The sequence below is a fragment of the Phyllopteryx taeniolatus genome, chromosome 2 (assembly GCF_024500385.1).
Source record: "Phyllopteryx taeniolatus isolate TA_2022b chromosome 2, UOR_Ptae_1.2, whole genome shotgun sequence".
NCBI classification, from domain to species: domain Eukaryota; kingdom Metazoa; phylum Chordata; class Actinopteri; order Syngnathiformes; family Syngnathidae; genus Phyllopteryx; species Phyllopteryx taeniolatus.
The window spans coordinates 21,502,147-21,522,374 of NC_084503.1; the positions used below are offsets into that span (position 1 = coordinate 21,502,147).

Consider the following 20,228-nt stretch of genomic DNA (forward strand, 5'->3'; position numbering starts at 1 on the left):
TGAATAAAGGGAAGAGAAAAAATAGAGGGAGATGGAAAGGGAGGGACGTTAAAAATAGAACATTGCACTGCAATGTGACCGGCGGCGGATTGCAGCCATCAGTCACCGCCACCTCCTATTAGAATTGTCACTGGGATTTAATTAAGATGATTCTCATCTGACGGCCTCACAGAGTGGCATTACTTCTTTTGCAGCCAGATGCTATGTGTGTGTGTCACTTGATTTCATTCACTCAGTTCAATTGCATTACAATTAGCAAATGCCATGTTTTCTTGTCATCCGAACCTCTGAAACGCCAACAACATCTGATTAATGAGTGTACACGCTCACTGGCCAGAACATTAGGTACACATGCACAATTGATATTAATGTCGGTTTGACGTGTCGGACATTATTTTTCCCCTCTCAGTTGCCCGTAAGTGTCAATGTGATTGTGAATGGTTCTTTGTTTATATGTGCCCTGCCATTGGGTGGCGACCAGTTCAGGGTGTACTCCGGCTCTTGCCGAGAGTCAGCTGGGATAGGCTCCAGAATGCCCAATGAATGGATGGATGTTGTATAGAACTTTATTTCAATACTAGCTACAAATAAATGCTCCTCTTTTCATTTAAGCCGACCTGATTTTAGTTTGTTTTGTCCATTGTTGCCTCCAGAGAAAGTGTGCCAATCATCTATTTGGAAGGGTACAAAAATCTGTTGTATAGTTTTATTTAATGGGGTCGCTTCAGTACTTTTACCACAGTTGTTTTTTGCACAAATATCAGTACTTAAGTACTGAATACTAGTACTTTCGACATCTCTGCAGATAGCAAATACTGTAGTTTTATATTATGTGGTACAAAAAATGGGTGAGTTTGTGAATGGGGTTTAGCTAATCAGCTAGAGTTGACTTTACATTCGGTATGTTTTTAAGTCTACCAATGTCATGAGGATTAAGACATTTAGGGTTGAAACATGCAAAGACAGATATACCATTCTCCTTATTTCAGCCCAGTGAAGTATCAACATGATTTTTGCTGCTTCTTTTATAACTTTATCTGTGTTTTTTCGCTGTAGTCGCATCGACGATGACATGGGACGCACCCATGAACTGGAGCACTCAGCCATCAAGTGCATGAGAGGAATCCTCTACTGCTACATGAGACAGGCACATAAGGTCGGTCATATTGCATGTTAATGGTATTATTATTGGACTTTAATCCCTCTATTCGTCAATAATCTGTGCCAATAATAGTTATATTTTAAAAAGAGCTCAAATATAATTGGATAAAAACATCCTAAAATGTATGACTGTAATTAATGTGGCAGACTGCACCATGATTGGTCAGGCTGCTGTTTGAGGGTGTGGCTTTTTGTCTGCCTGGCCTCCATCAAGGCCAAAATAATGTAGATTTGGGGTGACAACAAAAAGTAAAAAATTAAGGAAAAGGTTTAATAAAAATATAATCATCATCAAAATAAATAAATATAATCATGTTGAAAAGTTTACATCAGTTGGAACAGAATCTTGGAGTTTAGTAGTATTATTTTTGTAAGAGATATTAGTCATAGTACAAATCCCAATTCCAATGAAGTTGGGACATTGTGTAAAATGTAAATAAAAAATGAATACAATGATTAGCAAATCCTTTTTAACCAATATTCAACTGAATACACTACAAAGATAAAATATTTCATGTTCAAATTGTCTTTGTTTCTTTTGCAAATATTCACTCAATTTGAATTCGATGCCTGCAACACGTTCCAAAAAAAAATGGGACAGGGGCATGTTTACCACTGTGTTACGTCAACTTTTCTTTTTTAAAACACTCGTTTGGGAACTGAGGACACTCATTGTTGAAGCTTTGTAGGTTCATTCTTGCTTGATGTACAACTTCAGTTGCTCAACAGTCTGGGGTCTCCATTGTTGTATTTTGCGCTTCATAATGTGCCTGCACACATTTTCACTGGGCGACAGGTCTGGAGTGCTGGCAGGCCAGTCTAGTACTCGTACTTTTTTACTATGAAGCCAAGCTGTTGTAACAAGTGCAGAATGTGGCTTGGCATTATCTTGCTGAAATAAGCAGGGATGTCCCTGAAAGAGACTTTGCTTGAATGGCAGCGTATGATACTTCAAAACCTGTACGTACCTTTCAGTATTAATGGTGCCTTCACAGTTGTGCGAGTTACCCATACCATAGGCACTAACACACCCCCATACCATCAATAGCCACCAGGCTGGCTATTGAAATTTGTGCTGATAACAATCTGGATGGTCCTGTTCCTCTTTGGCCCAGAGGATTCGAAGTCCATGATTTTCCAAAACAATTTCAAATGTGGACTCGTACATCTCAGATGACCTCGGGCCCAGAGACGCAAGCAGCATTTCTGGATGTTGTTTATGTATGGCTTTCACTTTGCATTGTAGAATTTTAACTTACATTTGTAGATGTAGCGGCGAACTGTGTCAACTGACAATGGTTTTCTGAAGTGTTTCCGAGCCTACGTGGATGCATCCAAGGTTACGGGCATTCACTGTTGGTTTTCGGCCCTGTGGCTTGCATGCTTTCTCTTGATTCTCAGAATCTTTTGATGAAATGCCTAAATTCCTTGCAATTGTACGGTGAGAAACTTTGTTCTTAAACTGTTGGACTATTTCCTCCCTCAGTTGTTCACAAAGTGGTGAACCTCACCCCATCCTTGCTTGTAAACAACTGAGCCTTTCGGGGATGGATGCTCCTTTTTTCAGTCTGAACATTAAATATCTTTTCTTTGTAGTGGATTCACAAATCGCTGTATTGTTTTTATCTTTTACACAACCTCCCAACTTCATTGGAATTGGGTTTTGTAAAAAACAAACTATATATATATATATATATATAAGAATTAAAAAATATTATTCCAAACACATTGTGAATTTACAATAAAAATTATCAGTCCCAAACCATATCAAAACAAAAATGTAGACAATATGTAATTGCAGTGATAATTAAAATAGTAATGAAGTCAAAAGAATAAAATAATACAAAATACAAATAGAACAAAAGATGAGTAGAAATATTTCAACAATAAAACAATAATGTCCTGTAATATAATATAACCTATGAACAAACAATGCAAAAAAATAAATAAATGTCCCACCAAAAAATTGCAAACAGACCCTTCCTTGTTCGAGGAATTGGGAGAGGAAGAAAAGGAGCAGAGCAGACGGGTACAATATCAGTTAAGAGTGGGAGTTGGCATCGAATGAGGAAAGATGGTGGTACTTATGGACAAAAAAAGATGGAGGATGGGGAAGTGGCTGCTCTGATGATGGAGCGAGCCACCGAGAGGCGAAACAAATGAGGTAGAGTGGGACAAAGGCCCAATTATTTATAACTCTATGTGACAGAAGGAACGACTGGAGGCTCACTACCACACAAAAACACACACACACACACGCGAACAGACACACACACATGCACGCACACAGAGCAAACAGAAATATCACTCAGTAGCGCCCTCTATAAAGTTTAAAAAAAAAAAAAAAAAAAGTCAGTCCGCTTCTCCAGTTTCACCGATCAACACGAAATCAGGTTGACATGTCTATGATAACAAGGTGCAAGTAAAGGTCTCACGGACACATGCCTTTAATCAAACAAAGTAAGCCATTTTGGTTTTAAGTTTTGAGCAAATTCCATGGACCTTACTTTGACATGGAATTTGTGTCATCCCCCTTTCACTCAGAAATTCCTTTCACATGGACATCCCTTTCACTTGTAAATCCCTTTCATGCAGTTATACCTTTTACTGAAAGATCCCTCTCACACGGAGATCACTTTGACACGGAGGACCCCTTCACAGTGAGATCCCTTTCACTCAAAGATCACTTCACACGGCGATTCCTTTCATACAGAGCATCACTGTTCTTTTTACTCTGAGATCATGGGGGTCCCTTTCACAGAGATATTCAATCCTTTCTCAATACCGCTGATCCTGTTCCCGGTCGCGGGGCGCTGGAGCCTATCCCAGCTGACTTCGGGCGAATGAACCACAACACCATCAGTGACTACAGAGAGGTTCATTTCACTCAAAGATCACTTTCTCACAGAGAACCTTTTCACACAGCCATCCCTTTCATCCATCCACTTTCCGTACCGCTTATCCTCACTGGGGTCACGGGCGTGCTGGAGCCTATCCCAGCTATCTTTGGACGAGAGGCGGGGTACACCCTGAACTGATCGCCAGCCATTTGCAGGGCACACATAGACAAACAACCATTCGCATTCACATTCACACCTACAGGCAATTTAGAGTCGACCTATAAACCTACCACTGTTTTTGGGTTGTGGGAGGAAACCCTGGACAGAATTTCAAGGAGCAGCCGAGGCCTAGAGGGGGTCCGGTTTGGTGGCCTCAGTATTGAATCTCTGCTTTTTGCAGATGATGTGGTTCTGTTGGCTTCATCAAGCCGTAACCTCCAACTCTCACTGGACCGGTTCGCATCCGAGTGTGAAGCGGCTGGGATGAGAATCAGCACCTCCAGATCTGAGACCATGGTCCTCAGTCGGAAAAGGGTGACGTGCCCTCTCCAGGTCGGGGATGAGATCCTCCCCCAAGTGGAGGAGTTCAAGTATCTTGGGGTCTTGTTCACGAGTGAGGGAAGAATGGAACGGGAGATCGACAGGCGGATCGGTGCAGCGTCTGCAGCGATGCAGACTTTGTATCGGTCCGTGTGGTAAAGAAGGAGCTAAGCCGAATGGCGAAGCTCTCAATTTACCGGTCGATCTACGTTCCTACCCTCACCTATGGTCACGAGCTGTGGGTCGTGACCGAAAGAACAAGATCCCGGATACAAGCGGCCGAAATGAGTTTCCTCCGCAAGGTGTCCGGGCTCTCCCTTAGAGATAGGGTGAGAAGCTCGGTCATCCGAGAGGATCTCAGAGTAGAGTCACTGCTCCTCCACATCAAGAGGAGCACGATGAGGTGGCTGGGGCATCTGATTCGGATGCCTCCCGGACGCTTCCCTGGTGAGGTGTTCCGGGCATGTCCTACCAGGAGGAGACCCCGGGGACGACCCAGGACATGCTGGAGAGACTACGTCCTTCGACTGGCCTGGGAATGCCTCGGGATCCTCCCGGAAGAGCTGGATGAAGTGGTTGGGGAGAGGGAAGTCTGGGCGTCCCTGCTAAAGCTACTGCTCCCGCAACCCGACATCGGATAAGCGGTAGAAAATGGATGGATGGATGGATGGGAGGAAACCGGAGTACCCGGAGAAAACCCACACAGGCACGGAGAGAACATGCAAACTCCACATAGGCGAGGCTGGTTTTGAACCCGGGTCCTCAGAACTGTGAGGCAGATGTGCTAACCAGCCGTTCACCGTGCCGACCCCATCCCTTTCACTCGGGGATTAATTTTACACAGAGAGCCCTTTCACACACTTTTTCACACAGAGAACCCTTTCACACACCTTTTCGGAAAGACAAATCTAACCTTAATGCCACCTTTCCTTAACTTTTGTTGGAATATGTCACCGGGTCAAGGAAAGAACATAACTATTTCAAATGAATTTGACTTCACTTTTCCTGAAGCCATCACACGACAGCAAGTATTATGACGTGATTCTCTACCTTGCAGACTTAACCTGCAAAATAGTTGCTTATTAATAAAATGAAAGAAGCATCTTTTAAAATAATGCCATGCATACAGTTTCTGCAACAATGAAAAAAAATATAGGTAGTATGAAGTCAAATAATATATTAGGACTATTAGACACTGCAAATGCCAAACCATGGATCTATGTGCTTTTATAATGCATTTTTGTAATACAATATTCAACCTTTTTGCTACTGATTGTACTGTATCTCATCCCCTGACGGTTGTGTTTGTATGTTCTGTGTTTTCTGAATAAATATTAATGAAAAAAGTCTCTAGCTTGCTTTTTAATTTATTCTGTGTTTTCTCTCTCGCTTGAAGTTTTATCCCTCACAAATCTTTCTGTATTTTATATCTTGTTTACTGCCGTTTTTTTTTTTTTTTTTTTTCCTGTATGGCTTGTAATGTTAGTCTTACAATTATTGAGGCAATTTTTTGTTCACATTGCTCTTCTTCACTCAGACTTCTTAATGCATGTTTTTTAAAAATATACACATATATATTGTTCTGCACTATTATATTTATTAAAATAAAAGTTTATTATTTTTAAAGGCCAGTGTGAAAATCTCAAGCGTCTTCGCATGGTCTGTAAACTTTGTCCGTGTTCTGTTGCTTTAAATATTGCTGCCGTAAAGGATTGTCGTCAAAGCATTTTTAGAATTCATTCGAACAACCTATCTTCCAAGTAGCTACTTCCGGGTAATCTCGCTTGGGTAGGATAGGAAAGGAAAGTTCCTAACCAAAAGCGAGAATCCAGAGGCCCACAGATCCCCTACTCACAGGAATACTTTTCAGTGAGAGATCTCTTTCACACAAAGATCACTCAGCAATCCCATTCAGTCTAAGGTCCCTTGCACACAGAAATCTTTTTCACACAGCAATCCCATTCACATAGTGATGCCTTTTACATGGAGATCCCTTTTGTGTGTGTTTAGGTGGAACAGTTCAAGCAGGACCCCAACCCCTCAAAGTGTCTGCACTCCATGTTCAATGTGGACACAGGTGACGAGATCCACACCTATGACCAATACCACCACCTGCAGGTCAGTTCAATAAAAGCACAATCAAAGAAACGTCCCAATACCTGGGCTGGAGCCACCCTATATGTATTCTTTGAAAGCGAAACCAGTGGAAGCACTCTTAGAAAAGCCATTTTGAACCTTGTTAATTGGGACAGTGGAGCAGTCGGGATACTTCCTGGTCACGGTGCTAGGTGGCTCCATGCTAGCATTACTAACATATTTTAACTGAAATTTAAAGATGCTTTGTACCCCAGCATTGAAATGTTTTAGTGAAAAGAAGGACCACATTTCAAGGCTGCTTTTTTGCAGGCTGTGTGGCTACGTGTCAGCATTTCTAACGTCAAAATCAACAGAAATGTTAAGTGGTTGTGCTTGTGTGGTTGCCGCAGATCGACGCCGTCTCCCTGTTCCTGCTCTACCTGGTGGAGATGATCTGCTCTGGCCTGCAGATAATCTACAACACTGACGAGGTACAGACTGACTAGGCCATTTACCTGGTTCCATGCCGCTGTTTTGGTTAGCAACAGAGTTCAAATGCGCTTAGCAGGTAACTCTTAAATGTCCATGTCCGAATGATGGCATCTATGATGTGAGATATTTTCACTTACGCTGGAGGCGTCTATTTAAGGTAGAAGTTTTATTTGGTGGTGGTGGTGTAGAGCCTGTGGTGCTGTTGTTTAGGTTAGCAATGGTGTTCAAATGCGCTCAGCAGTTAACTATTTCAAGTTAACGTTAACGTCCAGGATGTGAGATACTTACTACCCGGGAGGCAGGTATTTAAGGGAGTCTTTAAATAGTCTTAAGTGGATGTTTTACATTTATGCTCTTTGGTGCTGCTGTTTTGATTAGAAACAGAATTCAAATGTGCTCAGCTGTTAACTCTTTAATGTCCCTCTGTGTGAGCAATAGCGTCTATGAAATGAGATAATTACATTTAGTAGGTGTCTATTTTCGGGAGGTGTTTATTTTTCTTGAGTTAACATTCTTTATTGCTGCTCCCTGTCATCGGAATTGCGGCTTCATGTCTTGGACACTGTGGTGAAGAGAGGGGCGGAGCTGTCAGCTGATCACCACCCGGTGGTGAGTTGGCTCCGATGGTGGGGGAAGATGCCGGTCCGACCTGGCAGGCCAAACGCATTGTGAGGGTCTGCTGGGAACGTCTGGCAGAATCCCCTGTCAGAAGGAGTTTCAGCTCCCACCTCCGGCAGAACTTCACCCACCTCTCGGAGGAGGCGGGGGACATTGAGTCCGAGTGGACCATGTTCTGCGCCTCTATTGCTGAGGCGGCCGACCGGAGCTGTGGCCGTAAGGTAATCGGTGCCTGTCGTGACGGCAATCCCCGAACCCGTTGGTGGACACCACCGGTGAGGGATGCCGTCAAGCTGAAGAAGGAGTCCTATCAGGCCTTTTAGGCCTGTGGGACTCTTTAAGTTCTTTGAGTTCGCTCAACCAGTCTACATGTGTTTTGTGGACTTGGAGAAGGCGTTCGACCGTGTCCCTCGTGGAGTCCTGTAGGGGGTGCTTCGGGACTATGGGTTACTAAACCCCCTGATACAGGCTATTCGGTCCCTGTACGACGTGTCAGAGTTTTGGCCGCATTGCCGGCAGTAAGTCGGACTTGTTTCCGGTGAGGGTTGGACTCCGCCAAGGCTGCCCTTTGTCACCGATTCTGTTCATAACTTTTATGGACAGAATTTCTAGGTGCAGCCAAAGCGTAGAGGGTGTCCTGTTTGGTAGCCTCAGAATTGCATCTTTGCTTTTTGGCGATGATTTGGTTCTATTGGCTTCAACAGGCCGTGATCTCCAACTCTCACTGGAGCGGTTCGCAGCCGAGTGTGAAGCTGGGATGAGAATCAGCACCTCTAAATCTGAGACCATGGTCCTCAGTCGGAAAAGGGTGGAGTGCCCTCTCCAGGTCGGGGATGAGATCCTTCCCCAAGTGGAGGAGTTCAAATATCTTAGGGTCTTGTTGGGTCTCGACAGGCGGATCGGTGCAGCGTCTGCAGGCGGATCGGTGCAGCGTCTAAAGTGATGCGGACTTTGTATTGGTCCGTTGTGGTGAAAAAGGAGCTAAGCCAAAAGGCGAAGCTCTCTATTTACCGGTTGATCTAAGTTCCTGCCCTCACGTATGGTCACAAGCTGTGGGTGACTGAAAGAACAAGATCCGGGATACAAGCGGCCAAAATGAGTTTCCTCCACAAGGTGTCCAGGCTCTCCCTTAGAACGGAAAGTACGGAAAGTATTCAAGTGGGTACGGAAAGTATTCAGACCCCATTACCCTTAAACCTTTCACTCTTATATATTATATTGTGGAGGCACGGTGGACGACTGGTTAGAGCATCAGCCTCACAGTTCTGAGGACCCGGGTTCAATCCCCGGCCCCGCCTGTGTGGAGTTTGCATGTTCTCCCCGTGCCTGCGTGAGTTTTCTCCGGGCACTCCGGTTTCCTCCCACATCCCAAAAACATGCATTAATTGGAGACTCTAAATTGCCCGTAGGTGTGACTGTGAATGCGACTGGTTGTTTGTTTGTATGTGCCCTACGATTGGCTGGCAACCAGTTCAGGGTGTACCCCGCCTCCTGCCCGATGACAGCTGGGATAGGCTCCAGCACGCCCGCGACCCTAGTGAGGCGAAGCGGCTCAGAAAATGGATGGATATATATATGTATATATATAAATTTCACGTACAGTTTACATAATTATTTTTATTTATGTAAATGGGTTCATACACAAATGTTAAGGTAAAACATTTTTCCATTCCAGTGTTGATCAGGTAGGCTTTCTGTTAACAATTCATTATAGTTTAGCCATGATTTCAAATACAAATTCACCCTGTATATAAAATAATTGACCTGTGTTGTCAACCACTGCTTGTTGGAGACAAACTTCGTGTCTACTATTCATCAGCATGCATGGTCATGCTGTACCTCCCCAAAAACGGGTGCGACCAAATCATGTGCTAGTGTGGTATGTCTTACCAGTGAAAAAGTTAGTGTATAGGCTCCCCCACACCAACCCCCAAACCACACAGCTACTTGCCGGCCAGTGGGGTGATTCTTCTTCTTTTCCTTTCGGCTTGTCCCATTAGGGGTCTCCACAGCGTGTCATCCTTTTCCATGTAAGCCTATCTCCTGCATCTTCTTCTCTAACACCAACTGCCCTCATGTCTTCCCTCACTACATCCATCAACCTTCACTTTGGTATTCCTCTAGCTCTCTTGCCTGGCATTTCCATCCTCATCACCCTTCTACCAATATAGCCACTATCTCTCCCCTGGACGTGTCCAAACAATCGAAGTCTGCTCTCTCGAACTTTGTCTCCAAAACATCTAACCTTGGCTGTCCCTCTGATGATCTCATTTCTAATCCCATCCAACCTGCTCACCCCGAGAGAGAGAACCTCAACATCTTTATTTCCGCCACCTCCAGCTCTGCTTCCTGTTGTCTCTTCAGTGCCACTGTCTCTAATCCGTACATCATGGCTGGTCCCACCACTATTTTATAAACTTTGCCCTTCATCCTTGCAGAGACTCTTCTGTCACACAACACACCTGACACCTTCCGCCACCCGTTCCAACCTGCTTGGACCTGTTTCTTCACTTCCTTACCACACTCACCATTGCTCTTGAGCCCAAGTATTTAAAGTCCTCAACCATTGCTATCGCTTCTCCCTGTAGCCTCACTCTTCCCCCTCCACCCCCCTTATTCATGCACATATATTCCGTCTTACTTTGACTAATCTTCATTCCTTTCCTTTCCAGTGCATGCCTCCACCTTTCTAACTGTTCCTCCACCTGCTCCCTGCTTTCACTGCAGATCACAATATCATTCGCAAACATCATGGTCCATTGGGATTCCAGTCTAACCTCATCTGTAAGCCTATCCATCACTACTGCAAACAGGAAGGGGCTCAGGGCTGATCCCTGATGCAGTCCCACCTCCACCTTAAATTTCTGTGTTACACCTACAACACCCCTGCCTCACCACTGTTCTGCTGCCCTCATACATGTCCTGTATTATTCTAACATACTTCTCTGCCACTCCAGACTTCCGCATGCAGTACCACAGTTCCTCTCTGGTTACTCTGTCATACGCTTTCTCGAGAGCTACAAAGACACAATGTAGCTCCTTCTGACCTTCTCTGTACTTTTCCAACAACATCCTCAAGGCAAACAATGCATCTGTGGTACTCTTTCTAGGCATGACACCATACCGTTGCTCGCAAATACTCACATCTGTCCTGACTCTAGCCTCCACTACTCTTTCCCATAACGTCATTGTGTGGCTCATCAACTTTATTCCTCTATAGTTCCCACAGCTCTGCACATCACCCTTGTTCTTAAAAATGGGCACCAGCACACTTTTCCTCCATTCCTCAGTCATCTTCTCAACCGCTAGAATTCTATTGAACAACCTGGTCAAAAACTCCGCAGCCACCTCTCCTAGATGCTTCCACAACTCCACAGGTATGTCATCAGGACCAACTGCCTTTCCATTTTTCATCTTCTTTCATGCCTTTCTAACTCCACCCTTCCTAATCATTGCCACTTCCTGGTCCACCAGACTTGCCTCTTCTACTCTTTCTTCTCTCTCATTTTCCTCAATCATCAACTCCTCAAAGTATTCTTTGCATCTATCCAGCACACCAGTCAACACGTTTGCATCTCTATCCTTAATTACCTTAACCTGCTGCACATTCTTCTCATCTCTGTCCCTCTGTCTGGGCAACCTGTCGAGATCCTTTTCTCCTTCTTTAGTGTCCAACCTGGCATACATGTCATCACATGCCTCTTGTTTCGCCTTTGCCACCTCTACCTGCGCCCTTTGTTGCATCTCAATGTATTCCTTTCTCCTCTCCTCAGTCCTCTCAGTGTCCCACTTCTTCTTAGCTGACCTCTTTCCTTGTATGATTTCCTGTACTTTGAGGTTCCACCACCAAGTCTCCTTCTCCCCTTTCCTTCCAGAAGTCACACCAAGTACTCTCCTGACTGTCTCTATGACAACCTTGGCTGTAGTGGTCCAGTCTTCTGGAAACTCCTCCTGTCCACCGAGAGCCTGTCTCACCTCTTCCCGAAAAGCCGCACAACACTCTTCCTTTCTCAGCTTCCACCACGTGGTTCTCTGCTCTGCCTTTGTCATCTTAATCTTCCTCCCCACAACCAGAGTCATTTTACACACCATCCTATGCTGTCGAGCTTCACTCTCCCCTACCACTACCTCACAGTCAGTAACCTCCTTCAGATTACATTGTCTGCACAAGATGTAATCCACCTGCATGCTTCTACCTCCGCTCTTGTAGGTCACTTTATTTTCCTGCCTCTTGTAGATAAAAGTGTTCACTACAGCCATTTCCATCCTTTTGGCAAAGACTACCACCATCTGTTCCTCCAAGTTCCTTTCCTGGATGCAAACTTACGCATCACTTCTTCATCACCTCTGTTTCCTTTACCAACATGTCCATTACAATCCGCACCAATCAAGACTCTTTCTCTCTGCCCGGGATGCTCAGAACTACTTCCTCTAGCTCCTGCCAGAATTTCTCTTTCACCTCTAGGTCACATCCTACCTGTGGGGCATAGCCACTAATCACTAATTTACATAACATCCTCAATTTCAAGTTTCAGTTTCATCACTGGATCTTTTTTCACCTCCAAGACATTCTTAGCTAACTCTTCCTTTAAAATAACCATCTACACCATGGTAAAATAATTTAAACCTTGCCCCTAAACTTCTAGCCTTACTGCCTTTGCACCTGCTCTCCTGGACACACAATATGTCAACCTTTCTCCTAATCATCATGTCAACCAACTCGCAAGATTTTCCTGTCATAGTCCCAACATTCTAAGTCCCCACATTCAGTTTGAGGCTCTGTGCTTTCATCTTCACTTTCTGCTTAACAACCTGCTTTCCACCTCTACATTGTCTTCGACTCACAGTAGCTGAATTTCCACCGGCGCCCTGCAAGTAACGGCGCCGGTGGCAGACGTTGTTAACCTAGTCCATGCCTGATCCGGTGTGAAATTCTTTGGATGAACGCTCATATTTGTTTGGCAAAGTTTTAAGCCAGATGTCCTTCCTGACACAACCCTCTGCATTTATCCGGGCTTGGGACCGGCCTACAGTTTGCACTGGCTATGGCTGCATAGGTGGGCTCAACCCAGTTTTGGTAATTTCGTGGACTGACGTACTAGTACATTTAAAATGGGACGTCTGCACTGGTCTGGGCTTCACCACAGCAGACTTCAATGCTCTCCAATTGAAGTGGGTTATTTCCTCCCCTTTGAAAGCAGCGCAAATAGTCTCGCATGGTGACGCCACTATAAGAAAGAGGACACGGCGACCTGTGCGTGACTGGAGCATTGAACGTTAGTGGTATACCTTTATTAAATACAGAATGAGCTGGTGAAAAAAACACTGGTGACATAAATGTGCCCGCGGACCTCTATATCCCATCCAACAATGATCGTTCGTTTCAACCCTCCTAACCCCGACACCCATAGTGGCGTGCCAGCCAGTGCATTGATTTAAAACATGTAGTAATCCGAGGAGCTCGCCTGACTGCATGCATGTACACCCAGCAGATTCACCAGATTCACCGTTCGAGGCCCTGCACCAAAACTTAGATTTGGTATGAGAAAGGTCTAAGTTTAAACAGAATTTCTGACACCAGAATCCCACTTCAACAAGTGCATCTCCAAGGCCACACTCTCGCTGTACTGACACCGCCCAGCTTGGCACCAACTGCCTTAGGGCTGCACGATTAATCGAACTTTAATCAGCATTGTGATTGGCTGTCAAAGAATGAATAAATGAGCCTGGTCGTCGGCGATTATTTTATTTTTTTAACATTTAAGATGCGGGTGCTGCTGCCTATGAAAGTGCTTCATTTGGAGCAGTGCCTGCAACCTAGTCAGCCATCCAGCAGGGGCCGAAAGCACAGTTAACCCTTCATTCAGCTCCGGCACTGCGCTCCGGCGCCGACTTCAAAATAAAAGCCCAAAATCGGATTGATGTCCAATGTAGTAATACAGTAAGCTTTTATTTTGAAGTTGGACCTCTCAGCACGTTGGTGGAGAGGTGGTAAGACACAATTGACAATTGTTGTAACGGCTTTTTTGCAGTTTGTGACCATGCACGACTGACCAATGGTCATGCAGAACAACTGAGTCGTACCGTCTTTGACAATTCACTATCATGACGACTGGTTAGAGCGTCTGCCTCACAGTTCTGAGGACCTGGGTTCAATTCCCAGCCCCGCCTGTGTGGAGTTTGCATGTTCTCCCCGTGCTTGCGTGGGTTTTCTCCGGGCACTCCGGTTTCCTCCCACATCCCAAAAACATGCATGGTTGGTTAATTGACAACTCTAAATTGCCCGTAGGTGTCACTGTGAGTGCGAATGGTTGGTTGTTTGTATGTGCCATGCGATTGGCTGGCAACCAGTTCAGGGTGTACCCCACCTCCTGCCCAATGATAGCTGGGATAGGCTTCAGCACGCCCGCGACCCTAGTGAGGAGAAGCGGCTCAGAAAATGGATGGATGGAAGGGAGTGCTTAGAGGCTAATGTTATTGCCATCTATGTATAAACTGTATTTGCTTCCTTTAAGTTGCAATTTGTGATTGCACTTTGTAATAGCACACTTATTCAGTTCGCCCTTGCCAAAGTTGAATGTTTTTGGATACATTTATTTTTTTATTCATTTTTATTCATTTTGAACTCAAAACTGTTAAAAAGTTTGTTTGTTAAAAAGTTAGATTTTTCCATAATGAGGAAAAATCTTGATTAATAATCGTGATTACAATATTGATCAAAATAATTGTGATTATTTTGGCCATAATCATCATGCCCTATTCTGCCTCTACTTCTATTATACTGCATATCTTACAGTAGCCCTCAGTGCAGCATGTTGTGGAAGAATTTGGACTTGCCTATACAGTATACTGGACTGTAAAAATCATTAAAAACAATTATAAATATGTGATAGAGCGGCCGTGCAAAAGGTGAACCGCAATGTAGTGGGGGTTAACTGTTAAATGTGTTTAAAACATGAGATGGGGTATTTTAAGGCTTTAAATTATTTTTTTAATGTTTTTTATATGCTCTCTCTATATGATGGACTATATCGTGGATTTCCTACCATCTCGGTGTTATTGCAGGTGTCCTTCATCCAGAATCTGGTGTTCTGCGTGGAGAGAGCCTACAGGGTGCCCGACTATGGCATGTGGGAGCGAGGCAGCAAGTACAACAACGGCAGCACCGAGCTGCATTCAAGGTTAGTCAGAAAACAGGTTTACCGCTGATAGAGGAAGTGACTTTTGGCTCAGTTTTCATGCAGGATACCCTTCTTGACCCAACCCACCTGTTTTTAATCAGGGCTTGAGATCGGCAGTGGCTGGGTATTGGTGCACTGACCGGGAATCAAACCCGCGCTGTCAATATTAAAGGCGCCAGCATGTACCGCGATACTAACATTGCAAGTTTACTATGATAATGAGGAGAAAATTCATATTTAATAAATGTCATATTTAACAAATGTCCAACCCATTAAGACATTTAAAGCATAACTGTTTTAAATGTTTTTTTAAGTCACATTGTCATACCAGTGTAAAAGAAGTTAAACACGGTTAATGAACAAAACATTCTAATGTTTTTCTGTGCAGCTCCGTGGGCCTGGCCAAGGCTGCTTTGGAGGCCATCAATGGCTTTAACCTGTTTGGAAACCAGGTATGCACTATTTGATATTGTATACACCTCTTTACATCATATTTAATTTCTCTACACCTCTGTTGTACCATATTTATACAACCCCAATTCCAATGAAGTTGGGACATTGTGTTAAACATAAATAAAAACAGAATACAATGATTTGCAAATCATGTTCAACCTATATTTAATTGAATACACTAAAAAGACAAGATATTTAATGGTCACACTGATAAACTATATTGTTTTTAGCAAATAATCATTAACTTAGAATTTTATGGCTGGAACACGTTCCAAAAAATCTGGGACACGTGGCAAAAAAGACTGAGAAAATTGAGGAATGCTCATCAAACACCTGTTTGGAACATCCCACAAGTGAATAGGCTAATTGGGAACAGGTGAGTCCCATGATTGGGTATAAAATGAGCTTCCCTGAATTGTTCAGTCATTCACAAGCAAAGATCAGAATCAGAATAAGAATCAGAATCATCTTTATTTGCCAAGTATGTCCAAAACACACAAGGAATTTGTCTCCGGTAGTTGGAGCCGCTCTAGTACAACAGACAGTCAATTTACAGAACACTTTGGAGACATAAAGACATTGACAAAAAACAACAACAAACAACAATTGTGCAAAAAGATGCAGAGTCCTCAGTTCGAATGGCTAATATCGCAATAGTCCGGTGCAATGACCATTGTGCAAAGGGCACTGAGACTTCAAGGAGTGTATGCGGTTTAAAGTGACGAGTACTGCGATAATCTGGGACAATGGTTGTGCAAATGGTACAGATACTCCTCAATCAGTGTGCAAATGGAGCAGATGCTACTCTGGCATGAGTGGCCACTATATGCAAATAGTGCAGCACGGCGAGACAACTACAGTGAGTTCACGAGTAATACATAATACAGAAATGTGACAACGAACTCAAGTCAAAAAATTGCCAGCTTGTTGTAATGGAATTGTAAGTTAGCTGTTCAAGAAGTTGATTGCAAGAGGGAAGAAGCTGTTGGAATGTCTACTAGTTCTAGTTTGCATTGATCGGTAGCGCCTACCTGAGGGAAGGAGCTGGAAGAGCTGGTGACCAGGGTGGGGAGGGTCCGAGAGGATTTTGCACGCCCTTGTCTTAGTTCTGGCAGCGTGCAAGTCCTCAAGGGTGGGTAGGGGGGTACCGACAATCCTTTCAGCAGTTTTGATTGTCCGTTGCAGTCGGAGTTTGTCCTTTTTTGTAGCAGCACCAAACCAGACTGTGATGGAAGAACACAGGACTGATTCGATGACCGCTGTGTAGAACTGTCTCAGCAGCTCCGGTGGCAGGCCATGCTTTCTCAGAAGCCGCAGGAAGTACATCCTCTGCTGGGCCTTTTTGAGGACGGAGTTGATGTTGGTCGCCCACTTCAGGTCCTGGGAGATTGTAATTCCCAGGAACTTGAAGGTCTCGACGGTTGACACAAGGCAGCTGGACAGCGTGAGGGGCAGCTGTGGCGAAGGATGCCTCCTGAAGTCCACGATCATCTCTACAGTCTTGAGCGTGTTCAGCTCCAGGTTGTGTCGGCCGCACCACAGCTCCAGCCGCTCCGCTTCCTGTCGATATGCAGACTCGTCACCGTCCTTGATGAGGCCGATGACAGTGGTGTCATCTGCAAACTTCAGGAGTTTGACAGTCGGGTTCGCTGAGGTGCAGTCGTTCATGTAGAGAGAGAAGAGCAGCGGAGAGAGGACACAACCTTGGGGCGCCCCAGTGCTGATGCTGCGTGTGGATGAGGTGGCCTCCCCCAGCCTGACCTGCTGTGTCCTGCCCGTCAGAAAGCTGTAAATCCACTGGCAGATGGCAGGTGAGACGCTGAGCTGGAGAAGCTTGGATGAAAGGAGTTCAGGGGCGAGGTTCACCTCTTTGTGAACAAGTACGTGAGAAAATAGTTTAAGGACAATGTTCCTCAACCTACAATTGCAAGGAATTTAGGGATTTCATCATCTACGGTCCATAATATCATCAAAAGGTTCAGCGAATCTGGAGAAGTCACTGCACTTAAGCGGCAAGGCCGAAAACCAAGATTGAATGCCCGTGACCTTCGATCCCTCAGGCGGCACTGCATCAAAAACTGACATCAATGTGTAAAGGATATCACCACATGTGCTCAGGAACACTTCAGAAAACCAATGTCAGCAAATACAGTTCGGCGCTACATCCGTAAGTGCAACATGAAACTCTACTATGCAAATCAAAAGCCATTTATGAACAACACCCAGAAACGCCGTCGGCTTCTCTGGGCAAAGTGGGAAAGTGTTCTGTGGTCCGACGAGTCCACATTTCAAATTGTTTTTGGAAATTGTGGTCATCGTGTCCTCCGGGCCAAAGAGGAAAAAAGCATCCGGACTGTTATGGATGCAGAGTTCAAAAGCCAGCATCTGTGATGGTATGAGGCTGTGTATGTGCCAATGGCATAGGTAACTTACACATCTGTGAAGGCACCATTAATGCTGAAAGGTACATACAGGTTTTGGAGAAAAATATGCTGCCATCCAAGCAACGTCTTTTTCATGGAGGCCCCTGCTTATTTCAGCAAGACAATGCCAAACTTCATTCTGCACGTAGTAAAAGAGTGCGGGTAATAGACTGACCTGCCTGCAGTCCAGACCTGTCTCCCATTGAAAATGTGTGGCGCATTATGAAGCATAAAATACGACAACGGAGACCCCGGACTGTTGAACAGCTGAAGCTGTACATCAAGCAAGAATGGGAAAGAATTCCACCTACGAAGCTTCAACAATTAGTGTCCTCAGTTCCCAAACGTTTATTGAATGTTGTTAAAAGAAAAGGTGATGTAACACAGTGGTAAACATGACCCTGTCCCAGCTTTTTTGGAGGAGGATATCACCATGTGGGCTCAGGAACACTTAAGAAAACCAACGTCAGTAAATACAGTTCGGCGCTACATCCGTAAGTGCAACTTGAAACTCTACTATGCAAATCAAAAGCCATTTATCAACAACACCCAGAAACGCCGCCGCCTTCTCTGGCCCCAAGCTCATCTAAGATGGACTGATGCAAAGTGGAAAAGTGTTCTGTGGTCGACGAGTCCACATGTCAAATTGGTTTTGGAAATTGTGGACGTCGTGTCCTCCGGGCCAAAGAGGAAAAGAACCATACAGACCGTTTTGGACGCAGAGTTCAAAAGCCAGCATCTTTGATGATATGGAGCTGTGTTAGTTCCAATGGACTTTTTCATGGACCCCCTTGCTTATTTCAGCAAGACATTGCCAAACCACATTCTGCACGTGTTACAACAGCGTGGCTTCGTAGTAAAAGAGTGTGGATACTCGACTGGCCTGCCTGACCCACAGTCTTTTGCTCTTTGCATACCTTGCCAATTTGACTAAAAGCCCTCCGTCTGACACTCTTTTCAGAGGGAGGTAGACAATGGGCCGTGTCGCCAGTAATCATCCATAATGCATCTGCGCTTGAATTAGAAAGTGCTTCGCAGGTGGAGGTAGTGGAGTTTTTGTTTTTTTCCATTTATTTTTTATTTATTTTTGTTCGAAACATTTTGACCACTTGCTAAGTAGAAAGGACTGATGGTGAGGCGTTTAAGTGCATGGGGCGTTTTGGAATAATGGGATGACTTTTGACACACTGCTGTTGGAGCACTCCCACGCTGCGCTTCAAATGTGTATATGTGTGTGTGTGTTTGTGTGTGTGTGTGTGTGTTGTGTTTGTGTGTGTGTGTGTTTAGGGTTGCTCCTGGTCGGTGATCTTCGTGGATCTTGACGCCCACAACCGAAACAGACAAACGTTGTGCTCCCTGCTGCCCCGAGAGTCACGCTCTCACGTGAGTGCACCCACACTGTTACGCCGACTACCCACTGACAGTCATGTGGCAGGGAAAATAGATGTGGATTATTTCCAGCCGTCATGTTTATTTCTGTTGTAAAAGGTGGTGGTTATTATGAATAACTGACTCGAGGAGTGAGCGCATTAATCAGATGACTCATACATTGCACGTGCCCACATGCGGCCAAGGGTGCTGTGGACTATTTTTTTACTCTTATTATTTCTAGTCATAATTATTTCAATTATGCAAGGGGGGTTTTATCATGAATAACTGGCGAGAGGGGCGATTCCGTTATTTTATGTACGTATCTATGTACAATGCCAATGTACATTACCTGTGCATAACCGCATAGTGTTTTGACTGTGGATTATTTCATTTTGTGTATTTATATTGTGCAAGGTTAAAAATAAATTCTGAGAGGAACCATCACAATAATCATATGACAAGTACTGTAATTTCTCGTGTATAATGCGCATTTTCCCCCCCAAAAAATTGGCAAACGTCAATAGTGCGCATTATACATAGGTATAGGGGCAAATGAAAAAAACTTTCACATATTATAAATGTATGCCGCCATCTAGTGGTTATAAAAAACTGTACACTTTCATTCCAACATGCCACCGTCACCTAGTGGTTATAAAAAAGGTGTAGCCTTCACTTTCATTCCAATATGACAGGGGGTATGTATGACTGCATATATGCACATTTATGCTCCGAAGTTTACATACCCTGGCAGAATTTTTGAAATTTTTTCATTTATTTATCTTTTAATATGACTGATGAATGAACAACAACCATCATTAATTTCTTTATGGTTATGTTTTGTTTAATGATAATGCTCTTCTGAACTGCTTGACCATTTAATTTGAATCCCATTAAAATTCAATTAAATGTGTTTCGCCTGGTCCATGTTTTCTTTAAAGAATTGTACCCATCTTACAACTACATCTTCTGCCTGGGTAATCAAACATATAAGTACAACTGTGTGTTTTCTAATTTACTAAATAAAAGTAGGCGGCACGGTGGCCGACTGGTTAGAGCGTCGGCCTCACAGTTCT

General features: G+C 44.2%; 1 protein-coding gene across 5 annotated transcripts in view; it reads left to right on the forward strand.

The window, feature by feature from the left end:
* The window catches only part of phkb (phosphorylase kinase, beta), a 113,856-nt gene that overhangs the window by 22,141 nt on the left and 71,487 nt on the right, over window positions 1–20,228 (forward strand). For all 5 annotated transcript variants that reach the window (XM_061765287.1, XM_061765282.1, XM_061765273.1 and 2 more), the window contains 6 exons: window positions 1,057–1,156; window positions 6,552–6,659; window positions 7,028–7,108; window positions 14,793–14,908; window positions 15,297–15,360; window positions 19,072–19,167. In XM_061765287.1, coding sequence (XP_061621271.1) covers window positions 1,057–1,156; window positions 6,552–6,659; window positions 7,028–7,108; window positions 14,793–14,908; window positions 15,297–15,360; window positions 19,072–19,167 — 565 coding nt within the window. The remainder of the gene's footprint in view (window positions 1–1,056; window positions 1,157–6,551; window positions 6,660–7,027; window positions 7,109–14,792; window positions 14,909–15,296; window positions 15,361–19,071; window positions 19,168–20,228) is intronic.